We start from the raw sequence: 26,771 nt of genomic DNA, 5'->3' as shown, positions 1-26,771 counted from the left end.
TCCCTATTTTTCTGCAGACACAGGGCTTACCCTTCAGTTTTGGAGGCCTCTCAGTGCAATAGGGAGCGCTGAGGAAATGCCTGATTAGTCTTGATTGCCATCCTGGCCAGTTTCTCTCTTCCTCATTTAGCCCAATCAATGAAACAATAAAGAGAGTCCCTAACAAAGATGAGAACATCCTGTTCCTCCGCACTGTCTCACCCGTGTGCCAGTCCTGGTCCTTCTACGTGGAAAGAGATTGTGTGACTCAAACTTTCTACAACATGGAGGGGGGAGAAGAAAAACTCAACCCAGTCAACCGTTCGCAACGAGGCAGCAGCACTGCAGGTCCCATCCTGCAGCACAGAGGAGCTCCGAGCACCGAGACTTGTGTCCCCACATGCCTTATTTCCTTCCTTCCCCCACAAAAAATAAAAATAGGAGGGACAAAACATCAGTGCAAGCCCCCAGGCTTTCTCACAGACCAGCCTTCAAGCACTGCAAAACCTTCCCTTCCTGAGGGCTTGTATGGCCGGAGACTTTGGGAGAGTTTCACCCACTGGGAGGTTGGACTGGTCCAAAAAAACACGGTTTGCTCCTAGGTTGCTCTTGAAAGCAACAAAAAAGTGGCACTTGCTAGACAAGCAGACCAAAGAGAGCATCAGGTGAAAAACCAACTGGTCTGGACTTAAAAGCTGGAGTTAACTGAAGTGGCAACTACCGTGCAAGTGCTAATTTGTTGTTCAATAAAATGAAGTGCTTGTGTTCAATTACTAACACAAACAATAGCCCCCTTTTTTTTTTTTTTTTTTTTTCCTCCAGAAACAGCATGGGTTATTCAGACTTTTGAACTTTTTCTTTCAGTTTTCCCGGGCAATGTTCACAGTTTTGAGTAAGTTTAGTAAGTTTGAATGCAAGCCATCTGTTTCCATAGACAATAATGAAATCATTATTCTCTCTTGGAAACGGGACACATTTCAGCAAATGAAGTATTTTTCCACAGCATACAAAGGCTGGATCATAGACTTAAATTAGTTTTTAATTTTATTTTAAATTTCAAAACAAAAAATGAGCCTTTCTCAACAGTCACAAACAAGGGACTGAAAAAAAAAAAAAAGACAGCGTTATTACGTTGCTGCACTTCAAGATGTATGGGGCATTTTATTTTATGGAACCTCCTGCTACATTCGTGCTTTGCCATAATTAATAGCATTGCTTAGAGTTACAGATCTGAAACAGGTGGGGGAAAAAACGGGTGATCCATAAAGCTGCAGAATAAGCAGCTATAATTAAATCTATTTAACTTGAAGATTGAGAAATACCATATGTACAAGTAAAGTATCTCAGCCTAGTACTGAAGCATTCTCAGAGCTTACATGCTGTTAGGAGGAGGGTAGAGGCAGATTTCCCAGAGTAAGTGGAATTCTTGCTGTCATCTGATACTCTCAAATGAAAACCATGATGTTTGTATCAGAAATATCAGCCCAGTTGCTTCCTCTGGGATAAGTAATTTAGTGGAACTGGCTGTTATCAATGGATGAGTATTTCCCCCACCCAAATTAAGTGTGCTTCTACAGTCTCTGAATAAATCCCAAGGTCTGGGCTGAGCCCTCCACCCGGTGTAAGAGCTTACGTTCACAAGACGGTGGGGATGTTCATAGTCCACGTGTGTCCTGGACAGGGAGCTGGTGTGCCCTGGGTACAGTCCAGCTCCTCCATTCATGATCCCGTTAACTCCATTAGCAACTTTATGATGGACATGCGGACAGCCGTTGCTGAGGCCGCCGTTGCTTATGAAGTTTCCGTGGATGCTGCCGTTGACTCTGCTTGTGCCGGGTAAGGTCGTGTACTCGATCATTTGCCCGTTGATATCTGCCCCTTGATACAGATAGCCAGGAGGGTCATATTCTGCAAAAACATTGTTACCAAAATTATTGCCAAAGGAGAAGTTAAACGAGCATCTCTAAGATACTAAAGAAACTTAATTTTCTCTTTCTACAGGCCTTTGTAAAGTAACTGTAATATGTACATTAACTGTAATGTCTAAGTGCTTAGCATACAAACACAGAAACGTAAAACAGCAACATCCAGGAGAACAGACCAGGAATGCTGGTCTGAAAGGACTCGGCTGACATCAGCCCCTATGAAGAGCGTCCCAAGAATGGGCCATTTGTATAACCAATAGACCCTCTGCCATCTGCTACGAAGTAATGCCAGAAAATATCTCTGGGCTGCAGTTGAAGACACTATCTTATTTTGCAAGAATTCTTGTCTCATATCTCTCTGACAAAGAGTCAGGACATTTTAAAATAACCACAGGCTGTGGAAAGCCCAAGGCTGATTTATGAATTACCAACAGAAAAGATCAGTGAAGAGATGCTGCTAGCACAAATCGTTTGGTGGGCACGCAGCACCTTGCAAACCGTGCTTAAGCTCCAGCGCATCTGCTCGAGGCTCCTACTTGCAAACGAACAGATCTTCCTTATTAACACCTCTATAAAAGACTTGAACTCCATTGTAGCATGAAGGGACTGAGAGGTAGCAAGGGACTTGTCCTCCAAGCGCTGCAACTTCTTTTTCTTTCCAGATGCACACGAGAGAGGGAGAGATTCGAGGTCTAAGTCTCCACGTTTTAACAAGTACCTATGATTACACACGAGTTCTGCCACTGCAATCAGCAGAAACCTATGCAGGTGCTTAAAGTTAAACATAAACTGAAGAAGCTTTGCCCGGACATTTCACACACCGTGCTTTGGGTGAAACTGCAGCACATTTTTTTTATTTTTACAGAAACACTGTAGAGCAATGCAGCAGGGCAGCGAGTATCAATACAAAGAAATGGAGACATTGCTGCTTTGAAAAAATCCAAATCTTCACCTAAAACACACCTAGAAAGTACAAGTCTCTAAATAAAAGCCAGTTGGCTTAAAACAGGAAACGGCTTCCCATTCATAAAATATAACATGAACGTTACTAATTTTACTCCGATAATATTTTCATGATGAAAGGAAACCAAAAATAACTCACTCTGCATGGCGTTTTGCTGACGGTTCTTCCACAGGCACATGGCAATGAAAACAATGAGAATAAGGACCATCACCCCAAGGACGCAGCCCACAATCAAGTACAGCATGTCACTGCTCCGAACGGGGCCGTTGGAAGGGCCAGCTCCGCTTCCCCCAACCCGGTCGGGGGGATTTGGTGGCGTACTCAGATCTTTCACTGGATATTCGGAAGCTCCCGGCGTGCGTTTCACTGGATGAAAGGAGAGACAAGTACAGGTACATTTGCTGAATGCGTCCTCCAAGTGCGTTTTCACTATGAAATGAAAATAATTACCTGCCGAGTTAGAATCCTAATGCCTCAAAAAGAAAGCTTCCAAGTCAACATTAAAACCTATAACGAGGAGGCCAACTACTATTGGGTAATAACCATTTTCCAAGGCAAATAGTTATTATCCAGCTTGCTAACCCTCTCATTGAGGTCACTCGAAACTTTAACGAGCAACTTGACATACGCATGGCTAGAACTGCACTAAGTCCCAACTTGAAAGAGCACAAATCTTTCCACTTCTGAGGTCAGGAAAAAAACCGCAACATGCATTTCTATCGCCTAACCACTGCCAGATGACCTACTTTTATCTGATGTGAACCCTGCTAACCCCATTTTCAAAACCCTACTACTGAAGATACTAAGAGCTGAACAGCAAAATCACTGAAAACGAGATGCTAGTTTAACCCAGGAATTAAATTTACATTAGTTTTCAGCACACATTCATTTCATTTGACACTAAAAACCTAGAAGAGGTGCCTGGCTTAGGAGCAAAGCTGGTCAGAGACACATAAGCACGTCCACACAGATATGTTAGATAAGCTGGATCACCCCACAAGCCTGGAGGAGATGCATTTTACGGAAGACTCAGTAAGAATGACAGATTACATCCTGCCAACTTTAAAATTAGAGAAGAAAGTTGAATTCCTTGCAGGAGGAAGACCAACCGTGTGTGCTGCCTTGAAGCCCTGCAGCTCCCAGCCCCTCTTTTCAAAGGCTTTGCTATTAACTTAGCTAAATTTTGATGCTTCCGCTCCTAGAGAGCTTTTTTCTTTTTTCTTTTTTTTTAAAACATTTTTTCATAGCATGCATTTGAAGTTTACTGTCTGCATTTTCCCTTTACAGCCTTACTTGGTTTTAGAGATTAAAGGAGACAGGAATTCTTCGCAAAATAAATGTGACTGCCATATCTGACACTTCCAGAGAACAGTACAAACTTTGTGCCAGAGGCATGCAGGATTAGTGATGGAGGCAGCCAACATAACCATCAATTGCTGCGGTCTGCACTTATACAACGTGTCACAGAGCCCCAAAGACATAAAACAGACATACAAATCAATTCTGTCATCTTCAAGCGCATGGTTGTCTCCTAGGAAGAGGCTATCAGCATAGCAGGGGAAAAAAAAAACCCCAAAATGCAACCCAGAACAACAATAGTATCTTTTAGGCCAGGCAAATCTGCAGAGCTTTGCTAAGAGGCCTTCTCGGGAGTACAAGGTATCAGTTTCAGTATGTTCAAAACAACCCCAGCTTCGGAAGACAAAACAATCCTCCAAAACATTCCAGAAAATTATGGTCTTCATTGCAGCTGACTTTTGCGCTGAAAAAACCCCATTCAACACAGCAGATATTTCATGCCACAAACCACCACCTTCACACAGTCCGGCAGGCAAGCAGACGTGCTCTTTGGGTGCTCACCTTTGGTCTCACAGATCATGACGTTGCTGTACTCGCTTTCACCGCCTTCGTTATAGCACTGCATTTTAATGTCGTAAGATGTTTCTGGCTGCAGGTGATTTATCAAGTGCCATTGCTTTGTACCTGGCGGGGGTGGGAAGAAAAAAAATAAATCAACCGTGTTTCATTTACTCACACGAGCCAGGATTAGGTATATCACAGCGTCCTTCTCTAAAATGAAGGGGTATTGCAGCTTTTTCTGTTAGCACAACAGTCCTTATCAACAATTTATGGTCGTAAGACTCACATTGCGCTGCAAAATAGATTCTTAGAAGAACCTTTTGATGAATAAATGTGGGTTGGGGTTTTTTTTTCCCCCAGTATTTTCAATTGTGGGTGGTTTTTTCTCAAAAATCTTTCTCCACAAAAACCAGAAGTCACTAAACTCAAAAAATATCCAAGTTTCCAGCATCTGTATGTTCAAAAAAATCAACAGCAGTTCTGTGCATCTTAAATATGAAACTACTGAAAGGGTGGGTTTAGGATGGGTTATGCAAACTACTTGTAATACATCGGGCAAGTAACAAGGAGAACCTGACACAGAAAATAGATTTAACTTGGGACAAGGGAAAAACTTCACTGTGCTAAGACCCTCTCCCAATCTGCCATCCTGCAGGATCCCTAGAGATGCAAGGCACCGACTGAAGCCACCCGTTTTTTGCAGGAAGGATACATCTGGGTTGCTCAACTTAGCCGAAACCGCAAATAATTGAACGTGCATTTTATTAAACATACTAGGAAACAAAATTAGACAGCGTGGCTGTCTCTCGCGCTGCCTGCCCCTGCAGAGAAGGATCCCAAGCCAAGCAATCTTCTCTAATAGGACGGTTTTGTCATCTCTGGCTCCTGGCCAACATTTCATTTAGACACCCTCCTGAAGTACTGAGCACTTCAATATAAATCACTCTCGGTTTTTACTTTCACAGGCTTGTGACAAATTTTAATAAACAGCGACCCTTCCCCCCCCCCCCTTTTTTTTTTTTTTTCTTTTTAGGGAGTTTAATTAACTGTTTGAGCGCTCTTAATCCCTCTTGGAAAATACCACCTTGAACTGTTTCCACTGTTTCTAAGAAACTGTCATACCACCTACTGATTTAAGTATTAATAAAAAAAAATAAAGCTTGCTCGGCTGGCAGGGGCTGTCACCATGACTCTGTTCAAACTTCTCCAGGACCCAAGCCCAGGTGCAGATACCCCTGCCTGGCCAAGAAAAGGGCAGGGGGTACCCATGAGGATCCCACCTCGGTTCGGGATTTTGGGAGAGGATGCACTGCACGCTCCGAGCTCCATCCCTCGCATGCCGAGCGTCCCAAGTGAGGGCTGACAAGTCCTGGCTGAAGCTAGAACCAGCCTTTCCCTAAATCGCACGTTCTCCCAAGATTCATACTCGGTTTTCCCGGCACCCCCACCCCCAAGCATTCCTTTCGGTAATTACTACACCAGGTTTTAGGTTTCCGCTTCAAACCATTAGTGGAACTGGAATCAGTACAGGCACTTTAACTGTCCTCTTCGTGCACCATTAGCAAGGAAAAACATTTAAACAACTGACATCAGACTGCATTTACATTTAAAATTCAATCTCCAGGACCCTCAAAACAGAAATTCAGACCATCAGTGCAGGATGGGACTGATTTTGCTTTGCTTTTGCTTAAAGCTGCTGAAAGATACTGAGGAGCCATCTGAGTCAACCTTTTAGCTTGGGTTTTTTTTTTCTTTAAATAAAATCTGATTTTGCCCGTAGCAGCGTTTGTAAGAAAAAAGTTTTCTGCAGAGTTTTGAATGTCTCTAAAGACAAGACTTAACAGGAAACAGTAAGGAAAGCCTGCGGCAAGTACTTCGCTAATACAGGCATCACAACACTTTTTCCACAACTCATGCAGTCATTTCAAGATAAAATTCCCTGTCAAAAAACAGACAGATTAATTCAAAGGTAACAGAGGGGAAAAAGTGAAGAACAAGTGATTTATGGCAGAAATACCTTAAGTCACATGCTCCTCTACATATTTCACATCAAATGCTTCCAATCACACTTTAATTGAAAATAACTCTTCTCTTTCCCCACCCACCCCCAAAACCCTAATTTAGGGAGCACAGTAAAGAAAAGTTTAAGTTTAAATATTTCCACCGAATGAGTTTCTGTTCCAGGCTTTGGCAGAGCAGAGCAGCTGCTAATGGTTTCAGACTGCCACAAAGAGTTCAATACACACACACTCTTGGAAAAAAAAAAAATCAGAAACAAGCTAATTTCACAGCACAGTGGAGCCCACTTAAACAACTAACTGCTTAGTGTATAAGATTTATAAACACATAAGTTCTGTCTAGCAAAGGCTAAAATACATTTGCAGATGAAGGTGCAGACTGCATAAGCTTCTTTAAAGCAATCCTCCGAGCTGAAACTCTGGATCTTTAATAGCTTTATAGTGTGCAAAAGCTTATGTCATGCATCAAAGTACTATGTGGAGTATTGTCTAGCCAGGGAAAATTTTCAAAATAAAGGCCCATTCCTCTTGTAAGTGAAATAAATGGGGGGGGGGGGAAATAATTAACGTCATCGGGACAGAATGAGATCACTACGTTTACTCAGCCCAAGTAATAAGAACATTAAGTAAAATATTTTTAAAAGGGTTTTCCACTTCTGGACCAATACAGACATTATCTAATAACTTCTTCCAGGAAAATGATGATCTAATATGAACAGGGGGAAAAAATAACCTGATTAAAAGGCAAAATGAAGCACAAACATACCTGCATTTGCAGCGCACTACAGCACTTGAGGCTAAAAGTGACTTACTTATAGTAGGATAAGCAATTAAACAAGGTAAAAGGAGAGAAGGGCAGTTACACACAAGGTACTGCCTAGCTTTGAAAATCCGTGCTGGGGTAAATCATTTTAAAAGCCAGCTAGTTATTACTATGGTCTGTAACACAGATGAGCTTACCCTGGGTTAAATCTCATTTACACTGCTTTCTCTTTACTCAACTACTTTAAGCTAAACCAGCTTAAATAGACCTACATTAAGGATTTGCAGCAGTGTAACAAGACAAACTTAAACCCAGTATTTAGTTCTCAAGTTTCCATGTAGCGGAGGCTTGAGAAGGAAGAAACAAGTTCATGTGTGGGCAGAACTTGACGTTACGTAGTTGAGATAGCTACTTCTGTGAAATATACTGTAAAGACTTAGTTTGGGAAAAGCAGTTTAGATTTCATATAAACACAGCCAACATGGCTACATGATGTTCCTCCCCGTCGAGCAGTGTTATTTAATACGCGTTTACTGCAGCGTACCTTCCACGATATCCCTCTTGTAGTCACTATCATTGTCACTGTCTGTAGGCCGGTAATAGATATAAAATCCTTGGATGGGTGTGTTGTTGTTGCTTGATGTAATATACTAAAAGAGAATTTTATAAGACTGCGTTAGAGAAGAAAAATTTTAATTGAGTCCTGCTGAGCTGTCATCACTGAATATCTTATCACTTTGAAATATGTGGTTTTTTTTTTTTAATAAGGTTGTGCAAGCAAGGTGTAGGGGGAGGTTTGCACAGAGGCTCCAACAGAAAGAGGATCATCAATTGCTGTGGATTTACAGACACGGATAAGATGAGCTCAGTGCCAGTTCTTACAGGGTTGCAGGAGAGTGCTCTGCCATTGAACTCCTCCGAGCAGTTGAAAAAATGAGGGTAGCACAGTGACAACAGACCGAGCTGGGGCTGACACTTTCCTCCCACATCACTTTCCAAACCATCAATTAGGGTTTGACCATGAACGGTCTGAAACCTCGCGTGATTAATGGAAATGGAAAAGTTAAGATCATTTTCACTTCAGAAAGAGTGAAGGTCACTCTAAAATTCAGCTCGGTAATATTTTACTTTAAGTTATGCAGCCTCCTGAGGAACCAGAGGTTATTTTAAGTTTATTATCCTTAACATCTCTTAAGGCTGAGCTAGCAGAGCAAACTAACACTGGGAATGCTACACGTTAAATCCTCCAAAGTATACTGGGGGTTAGATTTCAAAACAAGAGCAAAGAATTTCTGTGGGTTTCAATAAGGACTTTAAAGTACTTGTTTACAAAAGACGAGGTAACAGGGGAAAGGAAAACGTTTCTCTAACATGAAACCTCTACTTGGATGCGAGGGAAGACGGCGGGTTTCAAACCCAGCGCCCGCTTCCAGCCATCACAGCCTGGATTGACAAAAGCAGCAGGAATTGCAGGAAACGAAGCCAACTCGCTCGCAACTCATGGCATGAACAGGGGTTTGGACAGAGTTAAGCCCACTGGTGCCTCTTGATATATCTGTGCCAAAGCAGGTGGACCAAGGCGGCTGTAGCCTTTCACTGGAGCTGCCAGTTGGGCTTACATCTGGTGTAACCTGAGGAGGTGGTGCACGGCATCCCCAGGGAGCTGGAAGGGGAGAGCGAGGTGGAGGGAAGCTGGGAGACAGCACAGAAGGCAGCAAACGACTGACAGGGCTGCCTCCAAGGAGAAAAAAAGGGTTTGGAAATGGGGGGCAAAGGGCTCAAGGGGCCTATGGTCCAGTTCTACCATAAAATCATGAAGTATCTTAGTCCTCTTCTAGGAGCAAGATCATCTCTGAGTCCTGGGGGGAGAGGGGGGAACCACCACTCTCTACTCCGCAATCAGCTCCTAATCCTTGACTTTTAAGAGCCACAGCAGTAAAAACTGGCCTGCAACTGTGAGAAGGAAAGGAGACAGTTATACCTACCGTCCATTTTAACATGATCTGAGTGTCACTGATGGCTTCGGTATAAGCAATGTGAGGTCCCGTGATAGGGCGGTTCGAAAACCGGCTGGTAAATCCAGCTACTTGGTAAGGGCGGGATGCTGCACTGCGTGGGCTCTCCCCGTAATTGTTCACAGCAATCACACGGAACCTATACATTTCTCCTTTTAAGGGAAAAAAGTGAAAGAAAGTAGACGTTGCAGCAAAACAAGTACCAGAAACAGGATTCAAGGAGAGACTAAACAGATTAGGAAGTGCTTTTTGCACAACATCCAATTAGAAAAAACATAGGACTCACTGCCACAGACTAATGTGCACATCAGAAATATAAACAGCTTCTAAAAGTGATGAGGGAAATTCACTCTGGAAAAATCCAAAGGCTATTAACACACAGAGATGGAGATGCCTCCATCAGCTCAGGTATTCTGTAAACCACAAAGTGGTGGGCACCGAGAAGATGCTTCAGAAGACACCTGTCATCATCTGTTCCCCCTACTCTCGCACCCTTAACCCGAGCTTTCAGGCTGGACACTGGAAGAAGTCAGGACAGACGTTTTTCCATTAATGCATTTTTCTCTTTTTGCATTCTGTATGCTTACTGGGACAATTAAGTTAAAAATAGCAATAATACACAACCCTCCTCTACACACAAATAAGTATTAAATTATGGCGGGGTGGTTTTTTTTCCACTTAGAAAGCCAGACATCAACTCAAATTCATGTAACGAGCTCCTATTCCACACAAGAAAAATACGCCTAACCAACCAGAAACAGGATAATCCAAATAGAAGTTAAAATGAAACAACCGAAGAGTTGCAGCACTCTCAGCAGGAGTGCAGTCATCTAAACACTGACAACAGCAGCAACAGCTGAGGTGAAGAAAAGATCCATTTTTGATACCTGGCTCCAAGTTCCGAACTTCCACAGAGAGCTTGGAAGGAGAAATGTTATCAGCCGCAACTAGCCAGTCACTGTTTCGACCCAGGCGTTTATACTCGACTTTAAAGGCCGTAATGGGGGAGCCGCCGTTTGCTCGTGGTATCCACGTGACATAGACAGATGATTCCGATGCTGTGGAGATCGTGGGTCGGTCGGGAGCTTCTGGAACTGAAATGAGAAATTCAGTTAAAAGAGAATTAGGGTCGGCTGAAACTTTGTTTTCTGCATCAACCGATTAAACGAGTTGCTGATGATTAAATTAGACTTTGTGTATTAACAAGGAGAATCTTAAATCATCCTCTAATAATTACTCCCCTTACTCCTCTGGAAGAGATGCTTGAAGAGCAGAAGACAGAGGAATCAATGACTTTATCAATATAATCATCAAAAAAGATACGCTGTTGGACTACCCCAACTCATCTCTACACGGAATCAGAAACACATACTAAGTGAACAGGAAAAATATGGTTATCATTTCCAAAAACCCTAAATTCCCCCAGACCCAGCGAGACTTCAACTCATCCACACTAACGAGTGCTGTATTGCCAGAGAAATGAGAACAAAGAGCAAACAAAGCATGCAATAAATTATATACTTACTGAACTCACTTGAAGTTACAGACAGCAGTGGAACAGAGAGAACGGAAAGAGGTGGTGTTAGCAAATCTGGTTATAACCATTCCGACAACCGATGAGAGCTGTAAGGCTTTCCTGAACTAGCTTGTATTCATTCATACGGAGCCCGTCACTGGTGAGAGGAGGAACTGAGCAAGGAACAGCAAGCTGGCAGCTTTGGGGGCACGAAGCCCTACGTGTGTCCCCCTGTGTGGCTTGCATGATGTTTAGCACTGTCACCAGCATGCAACTGCTCAGCTCCTCACTCGCATTATTAAAGCTCTCTGCACACCTTTGGCTGCCCCCAAAATTTTAGATACCAAGCCACCTTTGAGCTCTCAGCCCCTGAGTAAATTCACCTGGGTCAGGTCAATGAGTTCAAAGGCTGGGGTGGTAAGAAAAAGGACTATAAACATGCTGTTGTCATGGGAAACCAGGCTAAAAAAAAATAATCACACCTGCTGGGAAGTGGCTGTATCTTCTTTGCCATCAGAAATAAGCCCATCCCTGGGAAGCCACAGGAAAACATTCAAAACAGATATAATCTGTTTTGAGAACTTAAAACTCTGACACAGCCATTTCCCATTTTCCCTCTTCTTCTAGATCTTTCAAGTGAAAGAGAAGAGAAAACCAGAGTATTTAGCAAAAAAGCAACTGCAGGTTTAAAAATGAGCAGCAAGAGCACAGTTTATACCTGAAAATCTTAACTTTTTGAGCACCACACATGCAGCTAATAGAATCCTTGGAAATATTACATGCTCAGTAGATTAGGGCATGCATTTGCTAAATTCCAAGTTTCAAACAGTCCATTAGAGATGCTGAAGTCTCTAAGAAGTGCACCGCCACTTGGTGTCTTAACGTGGCTGTGGAAACCTGAGATATCAAGGCAGGTGCTTAAAATACTAACTCACTGACCGGAAAAAGGTAACCTTTCAGTTAGTCCCAAAGTATGGACGATGATCTTTTACTTTGGAAACACACAGAAGAACAGAAAATCTAGCAGGTATCTGACCTCGTTCATAGAGGTCCCACAAGAGAGGAGAAACACCTGTAACAAAGAAGCCAGGGGAACAAACAGGAAATACAAGAGGTAATACAAGCACCTAGAGCAGTAATAAACACAAGTTAACTCAGATGAACCTGTTTGCAACACAACTTTTAGGATATGGATTACAAACCATCCATATACTTACCTCCACTGTGTCGAGACAGGTCTGGAAGGACAACGCCAAAATTATTTGTGCCTTCGTGAACAATGGGATGTTTAGGAATGCCTACCGGTGGAGATGGAGCCTGAGTGTTTTTTGAAGATGATGTTCTTTCTAAGAAATATATGATATACAGTACATCAGCTCAGGGACCGGCCAAGAAAAAGATAGTCATTGCCTCTCACAATATGCTCGCTCCATGAGATCACTCGCCACAGCGCAGGGGACTAAAGCCCTGGCTCCAAATCACAAAGCTAAACAGTCAGGACAGCAATTAGGGAGTTTTGTCAGTGGAAGAGCAGCGGTACCTTCCCCTCTCAGCCCAGGCACACTCATGCTGTGGATAAGGGACTGCTCATCTGCAGTACTGCACTTGGAGGTGATGCCACCAGCTCCTGCCTGGGTTTCAAAGCCCTCTCTCATCACAAAATCACAACAGGTGGTGAACACTGCACACTGAAATCCACAACCAGGGGAAGAGCTTCAACAAAAGTACTATGGAAGCTGTGTTTGGCCACAGCTAGACCCAGGACACTGGACTGAGCGGACTGCTAGCCTGTGGCTGTTTACGTGCATCGTGAATCCATAGATTTCACAAATACGTTACATTTTCAATAATCTTGTCCTTGTACATTAGCATGGAAAATATCTGCTCACATGTTTAAAAGTATAGCCACCAGTGCCCAAGCTTGAAAGAAAAAAACATTGCTTTGATTAGCAATGCTTGTTGCTGTCTGCACGCAACTATCAAAACAGCTGGCTTCTGATCCGCTGAGACATTTTCACGGCAAAGCAAACCAGAAGCTGTTTTGATATATGAAAACTTGATGGTGCAGAGAGTTTCTTTTGCGATATTCTGAAAAACCTGAACAAGGACAGGCTGCTCCCCGACTTAGCTCCTTTAAGCAAGTGGGATCTTACAGCGTAAGTCTTAATAATCATCCCAAAAATAATATTATCGAGCTTTTAATAGCTTCTAATTACCACCAACCCTGGTAATGCACAGGAAAGTCTGGCCTACAGCTATTTTAGCTATTAGAGGCTGCTCTTCAGCAACTAAATTGCAGAACGTTTCACATATGGCTTAGCAGACAACATACAGTTGACGTAACTTAAATAAATGTCCTCTCAAAAGCCTAGGACACAGAGAACATTGTGTTGCACCTACCTTTGCTGGTGCGAAATGTCAGCATGGCAGGCTGGCCTTCACCAGCGGCACTCCTCGCCACCATTAAAACTTCATAGAGGCTGGAAGGCTCCAGCTCGGTGAGCCGCAGCTCGTTCTCACTGCCAGGGACACGCACCGTGTGCCAGCTTCCCACTGTACCGACACTGTCGTCCAGCTGCACAGGACAGGGAGGGAAAGCTCAGCATCAGTAGTGAATTCATGGAATCCCATGTAATGCTCAAATACCTCAGCACTTTCACACGCAAGCGTGGCCAGAGGACTTCTGCCACATGCCAGAGCTCCTTACGTTTTCCTGTATTGTCTCCAAGCGCTTCTGCCACAACTCAACACTTTCGCAACTACCTTCACAGCCCTCCTTCAATAAATTTGACTTACTTTCCCCCTCTCTAAACAGATGCACGCACTGGTCATCTTCACTTGTGGCTACAACCAGCAAAAGATCAAATGATTTTAAAGACTTCCATCAGCCTTTAGCTGGCAATGTGTGCGACATTAAGGGGCTGGACCCAACACCCTAACGAGAAAGATATGTTCCCTGAACTATCCCAGCTTTTCCTGTACTTAAGCATTTTAAAATATTTATTGGCTAAAATGGGCAACAAAAAGTATGTCCTAGTTACTTCTTGAGGCTGGAAAAAAGAAGCCAGCAGGGAGACCAAAGATTTGGGGTTTTTTATTAATGCATGTTTGCTTTTTTTTTTTCCTCCTCCTTTAAAAAAAAAAAACCACCAAAACTTTTAAATTTAACAGTGAAAGCACCAGCTCCATTTAAAAAAGAAGATTCAGGGTAGTCTCTTAATGCTTGACCTTCGCAGGAAAACATTACCCCAAATCCCAAAGGAAAAGACAAAGATTCTACCAAAAATAAACTACTAAACAATATAAGACTTTAATAAAACATGGAAGGCAGATCTAAATGCCACAGATTATCAAAGATTATGCCAGAGGTCTTTGTTCCAGTATTTTCTTCTGAAGTGACCACTCTTAAGGCTTTTATTCCCCCCCATCTTTAAAAGAGGGAAATCAATAAAATAATTTAATGACACAAAGAGACCACCCTAAAAAAAACCCACCATGGTAAACTCCCTACTGAGAAACACGAGTGAGCACAGTTAAGGTGGAAAGGGTTGTTATGAGTGAAGGGGTAAGCATCAAAAAGGTCAAAGTAGCATTCAGAGCTTTCAGTGCTTATATGAACCAACCACCTTTGGATGAGAAATTGTATCAACAGACTTTGGCACTGGGTTTTCAGGAACTAACAGGTCAAAATTCTAAGCATTCGCTCCAGGCTAAGACAAGATCAGGATGTAGAGGATTACAAAGCTTATGAAAAATAAACCAAACAACTTTGCCACGCAGAAAACTGTTTGCTTGGAAGAACAGGCGCAGGCATTGCTTGGTTCTCATTTTAATCAAAAGAGCACACCGTTGAAACACCATTTTTAAGGACAGTCTCTGCTTTGGAAGTTTTAGTTCAACTTCGTATTTGGTAACTTCAATTTAATAGAGTGTCTTTGGGATGCAGAGGAGCAAGCTTGTTGACATACTAAGCTAACGCCTGGCTTCCCTTCTGATCTCAAGTGTACCCACCAGATTCAAGCTTGCTCAGACAAATGGATTTTTAACATCGCCGAAGTTGCATACAATATGCCCCGGAGCCTCATTCCGCATAGACCCTAATGACACAGTAAAGGAAATGAAAGCTTGGGCGCTGCTGAATAAATCTTGCTTAAAACTAGACAGAACAGCCTCCTTGCGACAACTTCAGTCACCCCTAAAACGAGCTGCCTGCCTGGCCACGGTAACATTGTAGTTTAACTATATTCTATATTCTCTCTGGCCTGACACCACATTCTTGTTAATGCCAGCACTGCAACAATCACTGGTTCCTTGAGAAAATCCATCTGCCGTAGCGCACAGCTTTGATGCAATGGAGGAACGTTACCTTGCGGTATTTGACAAAGTAGGCATTGATGGGCAAGCCCCCATCCCGCCCCGAACGCCACACCAGGTTGTATATGTCTGGCTTCAGCGTCTGCGGGGGGCTGAGGATGATGGGGGCCTCGGGGGGAGCAGCTATATTCGAGGCTTTTTCCGTTGCAGCTGCTTCCAAATGCAATTTTGTTGGAGGCGAGCTTGAAAACGCTGTTTCTGCACCAAAATCACCCTCACTTTCATCGCTCTGGGCAATCTCCACGGGAGCCATTTCTTCTGCTTTCGTGCCAGTTTCGAAAGGAACTGTAAAGGGAGGACTCTGGTTACATCTTCAGGATGACGTATGTTTGCCCTGCAGAGTGGACACTAAATCATTTAGGAGTGTCATTTCCAAACAAGCCCTGCTGCAAAAAGCCAGTTAAGAGATGCCCGCGCAGACCTGAGCCTGGTGCCAAGCTGCACGCTCGCACGCCAGCTATTTTTTCAGGGCAGCACAGTGGGTTTTGGTTTGTTTCTTGGTTGTTTCCCCCCCACCCCACCCCCAAAAGCAGCAAAGAGAGAAAACCTGAAAGGCAACATCTTTAGGCATGGTTTGACTAGTGTCTCCAATAAATTAAGTAGTGGCAATGCATGTTAAAAGAGAAAAATAAAATAGCTACACTTGTGACACAAACTGAGTAATTTTAAATTAATCACAGTTGTACAAGGAACTTTTCATGGCCTGAACTGGCGTGCACACAAGACGACATTCTCCTACCTCAGTTTCTGAGGTTTTAGCTGTAATTTTGATCAGCTTTGAAAGTTGCACAACTCTACTACTTCATCTGAAAATTTATACTGAGAATAAACTCAGTTTACAGACATCTAACATGCAATTTAATACCAACGCTTTTCTAGAAATCCTCCTCCAGCCTCCTTCATCCTATTTACTTTTCCTAGTATAAAAAAAAAATCATATATATGTAATATCAGTAGTTTGAAAGAAGCTGCGAGACAAAACAAAGCACTGTTCTGCTGATGCAGGGTTTGCCAGCATTCCAGGCAGGAAAGGGGTGGCAGGTTGGACATCTGAGATTGTCCAGGACAAGTAAATGTCAGTACTCAAAATGAGAACGTTTGGGAACCAGTGCAGCTCCTCAAGGTTGCATGCTGCAGCACCAAGACTGCCAGATGTTCTTAGCCCTGTCCATCCTTTCAGATTAGTGTAGGTTTATGTTATGTGCCAGGGTCTGGAAGGGGACGGGAATGAAGGGAACTTGGTTTACAAAACAAACAAATTCCTTGGTAATGTAAAGCCTAGGCAGTGTTAGCCTGGCTGACTCAGATTCCTCCAAACCTCCATTAAAATACCAGCAGCAAGTGTGGCTGCTATTTTTGGCCACTTTTTAAAAAGCTGGGAAGGAAAGTTCTCTTTTCAAATTGAAGACACGCTCTCAGCAAGCATTCCTTGTTTGTTTCTTCCTATTTATTTAGCAATGCCACAAAATTCGGAGACAGGAAGAAGGGAACAACGCAGGGAGGGCGTCCCCAAAGCCAGATGGAGTTTTGCTTAAAATGTCAGACGCCCCCAGAACAATCTCCAAGCAAAAGGGTATCTACGACTGTCAGCGAAGCAGCGGGAAAGGGATGCACCGCCGCGTGTTAATATTGGAAACAAATGCCATATCCACTGCAGTGGGCCTTCTGCCTCCTCCATTGTGGTGGACCCAGAGGATTTGTGGGTGGGCACAGGACGGTTTGACGCCTGCTGGCATGGGGAAATGGACTCTTGCGCGTGGAGAATGAGTTGTGGTTTAGGCTGGTGACAGGAGACCTGCAGTCATTGCCGTGTTTATTGCTGCGAGAGGGGAGTCATCAAGAACTGGCAAGTAGTTTGTATTTTTTTTCCTTTGGAAAACAACCCCCGGGTAACAATTTCCATTAAGCAATACGGATCTAAGCTCTTTTTGCTTAAGTTTCTCGCATAATTGCTACCCATATAAACCAACACACCAGACTTCTCTTTGCTGCTGTGTCATTATGCAACTTTTTTTGGCTGGTGCTTGTAGTACCATCTCTTTCCCTTTAGCCACTGAGACTTAACTCCTCTTCCTTCGATTCCCAGCCCCACTGTGAAACACGAGCGGCACCAAGCTGGGTCAGATGTATGGCTGTACGTGCCCAAAATCCTGTCTCCAACAGCAACCAGAGAAGGACCAAACATCCCAAATTCAGGCACTGAAAGAATGTATTCATAGCTTTTACGTGCATTCTCCATAATCCCCAGTACTTTACAGCTCACTGTTGTGTCTCCCCTTCAGCTGCCTCATTTTGAAGGTAAAGAGCCCTCACCTTTTCAGCGTCTCCTCATGCAGAACCCATTCCACACCCCTCTGAACCCATCTGCTGCGTTTCAAGCACATGCTTGTTCTTCTACACCCTTCTTGAAACAGGGGTGCAAACACAGAAGCAGATTTCAACCCTCTGGCATGCCCTGGGGAAGCAGAGCAACTTTTGTATTTTGCCTCCGCTATGCAAACAGATCGCATTCCCAGGCATTGCTTTCCTGCTTCTCAAACAACCAGAGGATCCTGCCTCCTTATGAGCTCTCCGAAAACCTTAGCAAAGGCTGGGAAAGCACTCTGGAAATCTGAACACAGCAGATCAGTGAAGTCACCCATGCCTGGCAAGTCTTTCAAATCACCCTAAGACTGCTCAGAGGTGCCTGGCTTCTATAAATGACAGCCTCAGCCTGCTCTCGACTGTATCACCTACTTACAATAAATGCTGCTCTTTTTTTTTTCCTGTTTTATACTAACCTGCCTGCTATTCAGACTTCCTGGAGTGCGTTTTTCTCCTTCATTTCCATTAGATGAAGTTATTTCGGAGAATTAACCCTGTGTTTAGTAACTCTGGGAAGGTACTGCCGTGCATGCAACCACCACAACTGCCTAAAAAAGCCTTAAAATAAGCGCCATGGGTATAGGATCCTAAGGCTATCATTTTACATTTTGGTGGTTTCTCACTATGATGGCAGCTTAAGTTGCCCTGCTTGCTTTTAAGACCATGCAATGAATCATGTCGTGGAACAGATCCAGCCAAAAAAAAGAAAAAAAAAAGAAAAAGAGACATTTTTCAGCCAAGTAAGTTCTCTTACTGTGTGCTTGCACAAGGCAAATTACAGGAACAAGCTGCTGAGGCTAAGAGTTGCTTAAGTTGATCCTACTCCCAAAGAAATGCACTGGAATCACTGCTTAAGTCATTCAGGTGCTTCGGAAGTGTTACCTGGCACAAATTGTTCATTAAAACGTTTAAATGTTTGAGCATGTCTTTTGGCATGGTTGAGAACTGTTCTAAAACCTTAACAGCTCCCAGAAACTACTTACGGACTTTTATATCAAAACCAAATGCCTTAACCACCCTCCGCACCATAATCAGCAGCTAGTACAACTTAGAAACCGATAAAAGTTAATAAACAAAACATTAAAATTGAACTTACTACCATAAAATTCTGAGGCAAAGCAGTGGGATGTTTTTTTGTTTGACACAGACCAAATTCTAGGATGATAATTTAGTTTTGTTTCCACTCAGCAAGGTCCAACAATAACTTATTTATAAAACTATACGATGGGATCACTTTCTTGAGGTTTCTTCTTTCTTTCTTCCTCCAAGAGAACATTTAAGCATCTTTTCCTATTATTTACATGAGTTTAAACTCTAACTGGTGGTAACAAAGAACTTTAAATATGGGGCCACTTACTAAATTCCACTGACCATAAATCTCGCGGACATTCAGCTAAATTTACTACGGCAAGATGCTGAAAGAGCCGAGAAACTTAAAGTCACTTCATGTAATTGAAAATCTGTATCTTGGTTCTTGCGAAGGGAACCTGGGGGAGTTTAAACCTGTTATTAATAGCACGTAATATTCCAGTGTGGAAAAAGGAAATCTCTCCTTCCCATCTTGCTTTTATACTAGAAGAACTGTCTTTTCCTAGAAGCAGTATCAAGAAATTAAAAAAAAAAAAGCCATCTTTATATAGGTTTTATCACATGTAAGAATGCTAAGTCCATGTCACAGACAGGTGTTTCTCCTCTGCCTAAGGTGGAAGGGAGAAACTGGTCTACAAAGCCAGCTTAGACTTGTCGGTTTTGTTTCCCCAGGATACCCACACTACCTACCAGCTGTTAACTTCTTACTTTGAGGCATTTCTCACCTAAATCAGGGAGCCAAGTGTGCAATTTTGCATTCAAGCTTACCAACTGTAAGGAAGGCTTTAGACACCACGGAGCCGTGCTCGTTGATGGCTTCACACGTGTACTCCCCGGCACGCTCAGGAGTCACGTTCCTAACGTGCAAGGAGCTCCAGCCCGCTTGAGACACAGAGAAGTAGGTGGGCTCCGCCACGGCGCTGCCCAGCACTGCTTGAGGAGGTTTCTGCGGTTTTGAGTGAAGCACCTGGGAAGGGTGGCTGGTCATAAGTCCTCTGCTGTCGTACCAACGGATGATGGGAACAGGTAGGCCAGTGGCATTGCAAGACAGTGTAACATCCCCACCATCTATCACAGTGATGCTTGCTGGTGAAGAGACTATAACCGGTCTAGAGCCTTTGCCGAGGGGGGGAACACAAAAAAACCCAAGGCATTAATTTGGCTAAGGAATATGACACGCCAGAATGAGTCAATACATTAAAAAAACAAAAGTCATGCATGCTTCTTTTAACTACTCTAGTTATTTCTTCTCTAGACAGCCTCTCCAGACCCCCTTTCCAGACTGAAGAGATCAGCTGAGACTTGTGCTTAGAGAAGACTGATAGAAAACTACACTCAAACCACACTTCAAAATTTTCTAAATAATGAAGACCATCAATGAGGAATGCAGCGCAGGCAAGACTGGCTTAGTCCACTCCACAGACAAGCAGGTCACAAAGTATCTGCTCAGCCAGTCTCTGTGCAGCTCCCACCAACCTTCATAGGTACAGAGCGGGTCAAAAGCTTCAACTGCACGTGACAGGGAGAGAAGAGGAGCAGCAACAGTCTTGCCAACATCCTGTACTTGCAGAAACCAAGGTCTCCAAGTATTAGAAGGTACCTTAGACTGAAGAGTGATCAAAAAGACTATTTGTAGCTGTTAATGTGATACAGGGGAAGTGGGCAACCCCAGCTCTGATGTTCATTTTGTAAACTTGAAGATAAGGAATGGGCATAATTACTCATCGGCCAATACTCCTAAGAATACCAGTTCATCCAGCACAACAGCCCCCTGATTCTATTTAAGAATGTCATGTCAGATTCAGTCATAAACTGATTTAATTGCAGCTGGTAATCTAGGGTTTAAGTATGAAGTAACCACGCTGCCCCAGAAATGCCTACAGCTCTTAACATTCAACTGAAAGCACCTTCTTTGTAAGACTTGCTAGAAACAGTGGTCAGAAACACATCAATATACAATCTAGGGGGGGTGGGGGAACAAACAGGAATAAAGCTTAAAGCACAACTGTTTAATTTGAGTTCTTGAGGGCTGCAAGTGCTCCTACCTGGCTGGACATGAAGTCTGCCAGTAGACTCCCCAAATCCAACCCCATTGTCAGCTATACACTGGTACAACCCAGAGTCCTCTTGGGTGACGTTGGAGATCTGCAGACCGTTCCCTGTCAGCAGATGTCGTGGGGAGACGCGGACAGGAGCTGCGTTGTGGAGCCAGGTGACAGTCGGAGCAGGGCTTCCACGAACATCGCACCAGAAATGCACAGTCACTCCAGTGGCCACGGTTTCATCTTGCAGTCCCTTGGAGATCAAGGCAGGTTCTATAAAGGGAAATAATTTCACATAAACCACCGTATGTTGATCTTGGCCTAAGTCCTGAAGAAAACCCTGTGAAATGTTACACAAACTTATTGCATACAAAGGCTAAGCAAGCACCACGCAGCTCTAGTTCTACTCAGCCTAGAGCTGGTTTTCCCCACTCTTGCTTATTTTCATGGTCTCTCCCTTCTTTTCTGAACGTTCACATTTGCATTAATACTGTAATTAAAACATCTGTATTTTCAAAATAATTCTTTAGTAGCATCCCCATAACAAAAGGCGTACTGTGTGTCAACAACCTGTTTTCTGAGTTACTCTAACGTATGCATTTCAAAAACCAAACAGAACAGTCATGGATGCAAAAAAACTCAAACAGGAAAACCTGCTACAAAGGAAAGGGGAGATTCAGAATGACTTGCAGCCACGCAAAAGAGGCCAAATATATTCCTTTTGCTTTAGTTTTTGTCCTCATCCAAACATATCACCTCTCCTCGCCAGCCTTTTGCTTACATACAGCCTCTAAAGAGAAACATCTGATCTCTGGCACATCACTGACATTGTATCCCATGTACACTTGGCACTCTGGAGAACAATAAATAGATCAGCTCTTCCCTCGGAGTTTGTTATCCTTTACTGTTTAGTTATTTCAGACTGCAAAGGATGTGAAGAGATAAATAGTTATGGATTTTAACTTGGGAGAGATGATGAGATACGGTTGTTATGAGCATACCTTTATTTTAATATGCTTAGGTTGAGAAAGAATGTCAGGCTATTTGTAACGGGATGCCAAGACCAGCAAGCATACAAAGCAAACGTTCAATGCCTGGCTGTGAAAATTTCTTTATTTCTTACCAAGTATAGTAAGTGAATAGTTAGCGTATTTCACTACTCCAAATTCATTTCCCACCATGCAGGAGTAATTTCCAGAGTCCGATGCCTCAAGCCTGTCTGTCACCAGATGAGAGTGCAGCAGTTTCCACCTGCCTTTGCTTAGCACATCCCGGCCGTCTTTAACCCAGCGGACAGAGGACGGAGGCAACCCACTGACAATACATTCTAGCATCAGAGAGCTGTGTTGGGGCACTGCCAGGCTCTGTGGTACCAGGGGGTGAAGTATGTGGAAGCTACCTGAGGAAGAGCCTGGAAGAAATGAGACAAGGCTTATCACAAACCAGTCCTTTAAACCACACTCTCCCATCCCGTCCTCCAGTCCTGAGGTTTGCCATGTTGCTCAGACACAGCTGCTTATACTTAGGACTAAGTATGATGCTGTAATGCTCTCTTCCAGAAGTCTTTCTCCAAAATCAGTCTGGCAGCTGAAGTATTAGCAGTATCCCCTTTTCAAGGGCTAAGTGCTCTTGTCTTCTTGGGATTTGAAAAGCAGTCATGCTGCTCCTCCACAGTAAGGAGAAATAAGAACTGAATGTGCAAATAATGCAGAACAGATTCTACCTAACACAGTATTTGAGACCAGTGGGTATTTATGCTGAAATGCCCATGCTAAAAATCTTAGGGATGTTATTTATTCTGTTCGAGATTTATTAATACAATTCTGGAAAGCTGAACTGAATACTCACGTGTGACTATGAGCTTACGTCCGGTGAGTTCTATTCTGAGATCGTGAGTAACTGGGTTGTATGCTGCAACATTTTATAGGATCCTTTGTCTTCTAAAGATACATTCAAAATCTGCAGGTTTCCAGATGGAAGAATTAGGTAGTTGTCTGAACAAGTGGGAAAGGAAAAAATTATATTTAGCTTAAGTTTCAAAAAAAAGACTTCCTTTAATATTTTTTGTATTTAAAAAACATGTCAGATATATCAGTTTATTCTAGATGTAGGATCACAAAGAAATCATGCTGCTACACAAAGGATATTAATTTACAAAGTAGATTTAGATACAATGATTAACGCAGGAAGTTGTGCAAGTTTCTGGGGGCTTTTCCTTTAAGATCTAAGGAAAAAAAACCAAACAGGCAAGCTTTGTTGGATATTTATATTGCTGACCAGTGGCATAAATCTCACCTGTTGATTGTTCCAGCCATTTTCCCTGCACTTGAAAGCGAACCTGTGCTTTAGGGTTACTATCTGGCACCTTGCACCCAATGAAAGCTGTGCCTCCTTCCTCTGCTGCGACAACAGGTTTCACCGACATATCAAAATTAGCTAAACCTAGAAGAGAATCAGTAAAAGGTTAAGAGCAGTCACAGCTTGGGAAAGAGGAAAGGCAGTAAGTAAATTCAGTATTTGTGTTTAAAATATTGCTGGTTTCAAGCTGATTATTTTCTCTGGTGCAGCATTTGGACATTCATGTCAACAGGCATGGTCTTTCCTGCACCCTGTAGCAGCACAAACCCTCCTGTGTACGTATGCTTCCTTACTACAGGACGGGCCAGCTTTTACATGGGAACAGCGAGGGGAAAAAAAATAAAAAAAATAGTTCCTACATTCCCTCAACTGCTCCAGGAAAAGCAAGCAGAGATATTGGAAAGACTGCAGTGCTACTCACAGGCTCTGAAGCCACTACAGAAGACAATTTACACTAGCAGCGGGAAGCCTGTCCGTAAGAAACATGAAATTGTCTTTCTGTGATTATAGTTAACACAACACCAAGTACAGCAGCACCTCCCACTCGCTGCCTGTGCGATGAGGCAAGCAGAAAGCCTCAACAGCTAACAGCATAGTCTCATTTGCTACTAAATTCTCAAAAGGAGGAGCAAAGTGTGAAAGCTGCTCTTCTACTACCTTCCCTTTCAAAGCATCTTCCAGGTTGTGAAGTTTTTCTATGTTAGCCACCCTTAGAGCTCTCTTGAGAAGGTCCTGCTATGGGTCAGTACTTTACCAAAACACTTACTTCTCTCACTTATAAGAAATTTTCCTCCCAGGAGGATTTTGGACATGCTTCATAGATAAGGTACCCTTATAGAGAAATCACTCAAATCCTGCTTGACAAAGGCCCGATTCAGACGGCCCGGCGATCCCGAACAGACAAATCACATTCACGAAGGAATATTATATTCCCATTCTCAGCACCACATTGTCCTTTCCATGTGGAAACCATTGCCTTTCCTCTTCTAAAGTCCTTTAAGATCAAATAATTTACAGATCAAGCACCAAGGCACAGACTGATTAGAAGAACCAGTGCAACTGAGAAAAGGGTAATTGTTCCTAAAAGGACAGAAGACTGTCCTCACCTGGAGAGCATCTATTAGTTTTGACAAAATACAATGCTACAAGTGAAAAGGAAAATTTGCAGCTGCAACTTATTTCCCAGGCAACGATTCCCACTCATTTCACCTCAACTCCCAAGCACACTTCCACAACAGCATGGCAGCTCAGTTGCTCTTTCAGGATCCTTTTTGAAGGGAAGCTTTTGGGTGCCTTGTACTTTCAGGTCAATTTATTGACATTATATTAATTTCATTGAATAGTATTTGTATTTGCTGGAAAGGACTCTTGAGGTCCTTCAGCTCAAAATGAGGCTATCGCCAACACTAAATTGATCAGATGTGGGTTTGCCTAGTGGAATCTTCAAAAGCCTCCAAGGTGAGGATCCACAAGCACTCTGGGGAATCTGTTCCAGGGCTGCATCACCTGACAGGTCTTGGATGACACAGGGAACAGAAATTGGTGAAAAGTGCGTAACTGACCATATACTAAGTACTGGCTGGCAAAAAAAAAACAACCAAACACCTTGAAACTAGTTGTTTGCTGAGAGTCAAAGAAAAACAAACCACACAAACCAGTAGAGGTCTATATAATTTGCAAGGAGCGAGGAATATAAAGAAAAATGAACTTACGGCCTATAGATACCATCGCAGGCCTGCTCACAACAGCACCCACGCTGCTGTTAGCAACACACTGATAGCGACCGGACGTTGACAGGCTGAGGGAGACGATTGTCAAAGATCCTGACTGGATTTCCACTTCTCCAACCTTGCTTTCCAGAGGCTCCCCATTAAACAGCCAAGAAAGGCGAGCCATGGAGGGCTCAGCAGAACAGTGGAGTTGTACAGGCCCACCAGACTTCTGGACAGCAGACAAGGGCTCAGAAATAAAACGGGGAGTTAAACCTGAAAGGAAAAAAAATATATTTTTTTTTTTTTTTCAGCTAGTGAACAGCATTTTCCATAAACAAGTGGTAAGATTCATGATGCATTGACTGGTGTGAAAGACTATGATCTGCATTATAGCAACGCTCTCTCCCAAGGTTCCTGCCACTGTTCACAGACCTGGCAAACTTCTGATGGAAGAAGGTTAAATACTGCTGAAAGACTATTCAGATCTAACACAGACAAAGAGTCAGTCTCTAAACTCCCAAGTTGCTAGTGATACTCAAGCAGGTGTTGCCTTTTCCTCTGCAAGAACAACACACAACAGATTCCCACTTGCTCCCAAACACCGGGGAAAATGTCAAGATTCAAACCCCACGAAGAGAGTAACAGTAATTAAATGAAGGTAGGTTCAGCGTACAAGAAGGGTGAGATAGGTCCCCAAGCGTACACAAAGCAAAGGCATCACGCTTGCTGGGGCTAGCAAAAAACACAAACCCACTAGATTTATTCGGAGTGAAACAGCACCCATCACCTGAAGAGATGGAGTACAGTAACAAGCAGCTGTATCTGATCCATCCCATATGAAGCTGGCCTGGATGTGACTTGTAAAATTTTAGAAATGGTAGCAGCCTGCCAGGTATTTATGCGGAACAGTCTCAGAGTCTGCAGAACTAATTAAAAATAGCAGGGTGAAAAAAAAAAAAGCTGGATGAACAGCAAAGGCTCTTGTTAATTCCAAATACATGGACTTCATCAGGACGAGAATGATGAATTGGGTATCCATTATCTTTACTGAGTAAAGATGAACAGAAACAGGAAAAGCTGCTAATAAATAAAAGGTTCAGTTCCACAAAACTTGGTTATAAGAATCCATTTATTTGCCAGAAGAAAATTCCTGCTTGTTTGAGGAGATTTTTTCCTATTCTGGCCAATGAAACACTGGCAATTATTTCCATTTGTTTTCTATGGAATTCTCTGCTAAAGACTTTGTATGAAGTGGTCAAGCGAAAGGTCATCAACAACAATAACTCCTATTTGGTTAGAAATACGGGGGAAAAATAATTAAAAGATAGACACAGCGGCATGTGAAAACAATTCCTGGTTTGTAATTCCAGATAGTACAGGTCAAGATGATATTAAATGACATGCAAGTAAGAGACTGTTTTCTTGTAGGTGGGGCCCTCAGCTCATGTTTTTCTTCTAAAGTCAGTCCATCCAAGCTCTGTTTATGAGTTTCAGATGAGAAACTGTGCATTTTTAACAGAAACATAAACTATCTGCATAAACATAAAGTAAAACTGGAAATTAAAGTGTGGCTTCACTTAACAAAAAAGATGAAATCCATAAAAATGGTATCCAAGCATTTCACAGGACTCCAGATGTCCATTTTTAGCTTTTAATTAGAAAACTGTTTTTCCTATTAGTTCAGTTTGCATTTCCAAGGATAAGAGAAAAGCAGTGACCTTTTTCGCTTGCTAGCCACCAATTGCTATGGAATTGCACTGTTACTTTCATCTTTGCCCCTGTCCTTGCTCTT

The 26,771-nt window shown here is 42.9% G+C and overlaps 1 protein-coding gene across 1 annotated transcript in view; it reads right to left on the bottom strand.

Annotated features, from left to right (window-relative positions):
• Positions 1-26,771, bottom strand: part of CDON (cell adhesion associated, oncogene regulated) — a 54,763-nt gene that overhangs the window by 6,856 nt on the left and 21,136 nt on the right. Inside the window, 16 exon segments of the mRNA XM_037409882.1 lie at positions 1,613-1,887; positions 3,007-3,234; positions 4,729-4,851; positions 8,054-8,159; positions 9,495-9,676; positions 10,412-10,618; positions 12,258-12,386; positions 13,441-13,615; positions 15,407-15,699; positions 19,636-19,983; positions 20,913-21,182; positions 22,033-22,320; positions 22,758-22,827; positions 22,830-22,903; positions 23,205-23,351; positions 24,980-25,252. Coding sequence (XP_037265779.1) covers positions 1,613-1,887; positions 3,007-3,234; positions 4,729-4,851; positions 8,054-8,159; positions 9,495-9,676; positions 10,412-10,618; positions 12,258-12,386; positions 13,441-13,615; positions 15,407-15,699; positions 19,636-19,983; positions 20,913-21,182; positions 22,033-22,320; positions 22,758-22,827; positions 22,830-22,903; positions 23,205-23,351; positions 24,980-25,252 — 3,188 coding nt within the window.

The sequence above is a fragment of the Falco rusticolus genome, chromosome 16, assembly GCF_015220075.1.
Source record: "Falco rusticolus isolate bFalRus1 chromosome 16, bFalRus1.pri, whole genome shotgun sequence".
Taxonomy (NCBI): Eukaryota; Metazoa; Chordata; class Aves; order Falconiformes; family Falconidae; genus Falco; species Falco rusticolus.
Note: the sequence above shows the minus strand (reverse complement) of the source record. Positions and strands in the feature narration are given on the sequence as shown.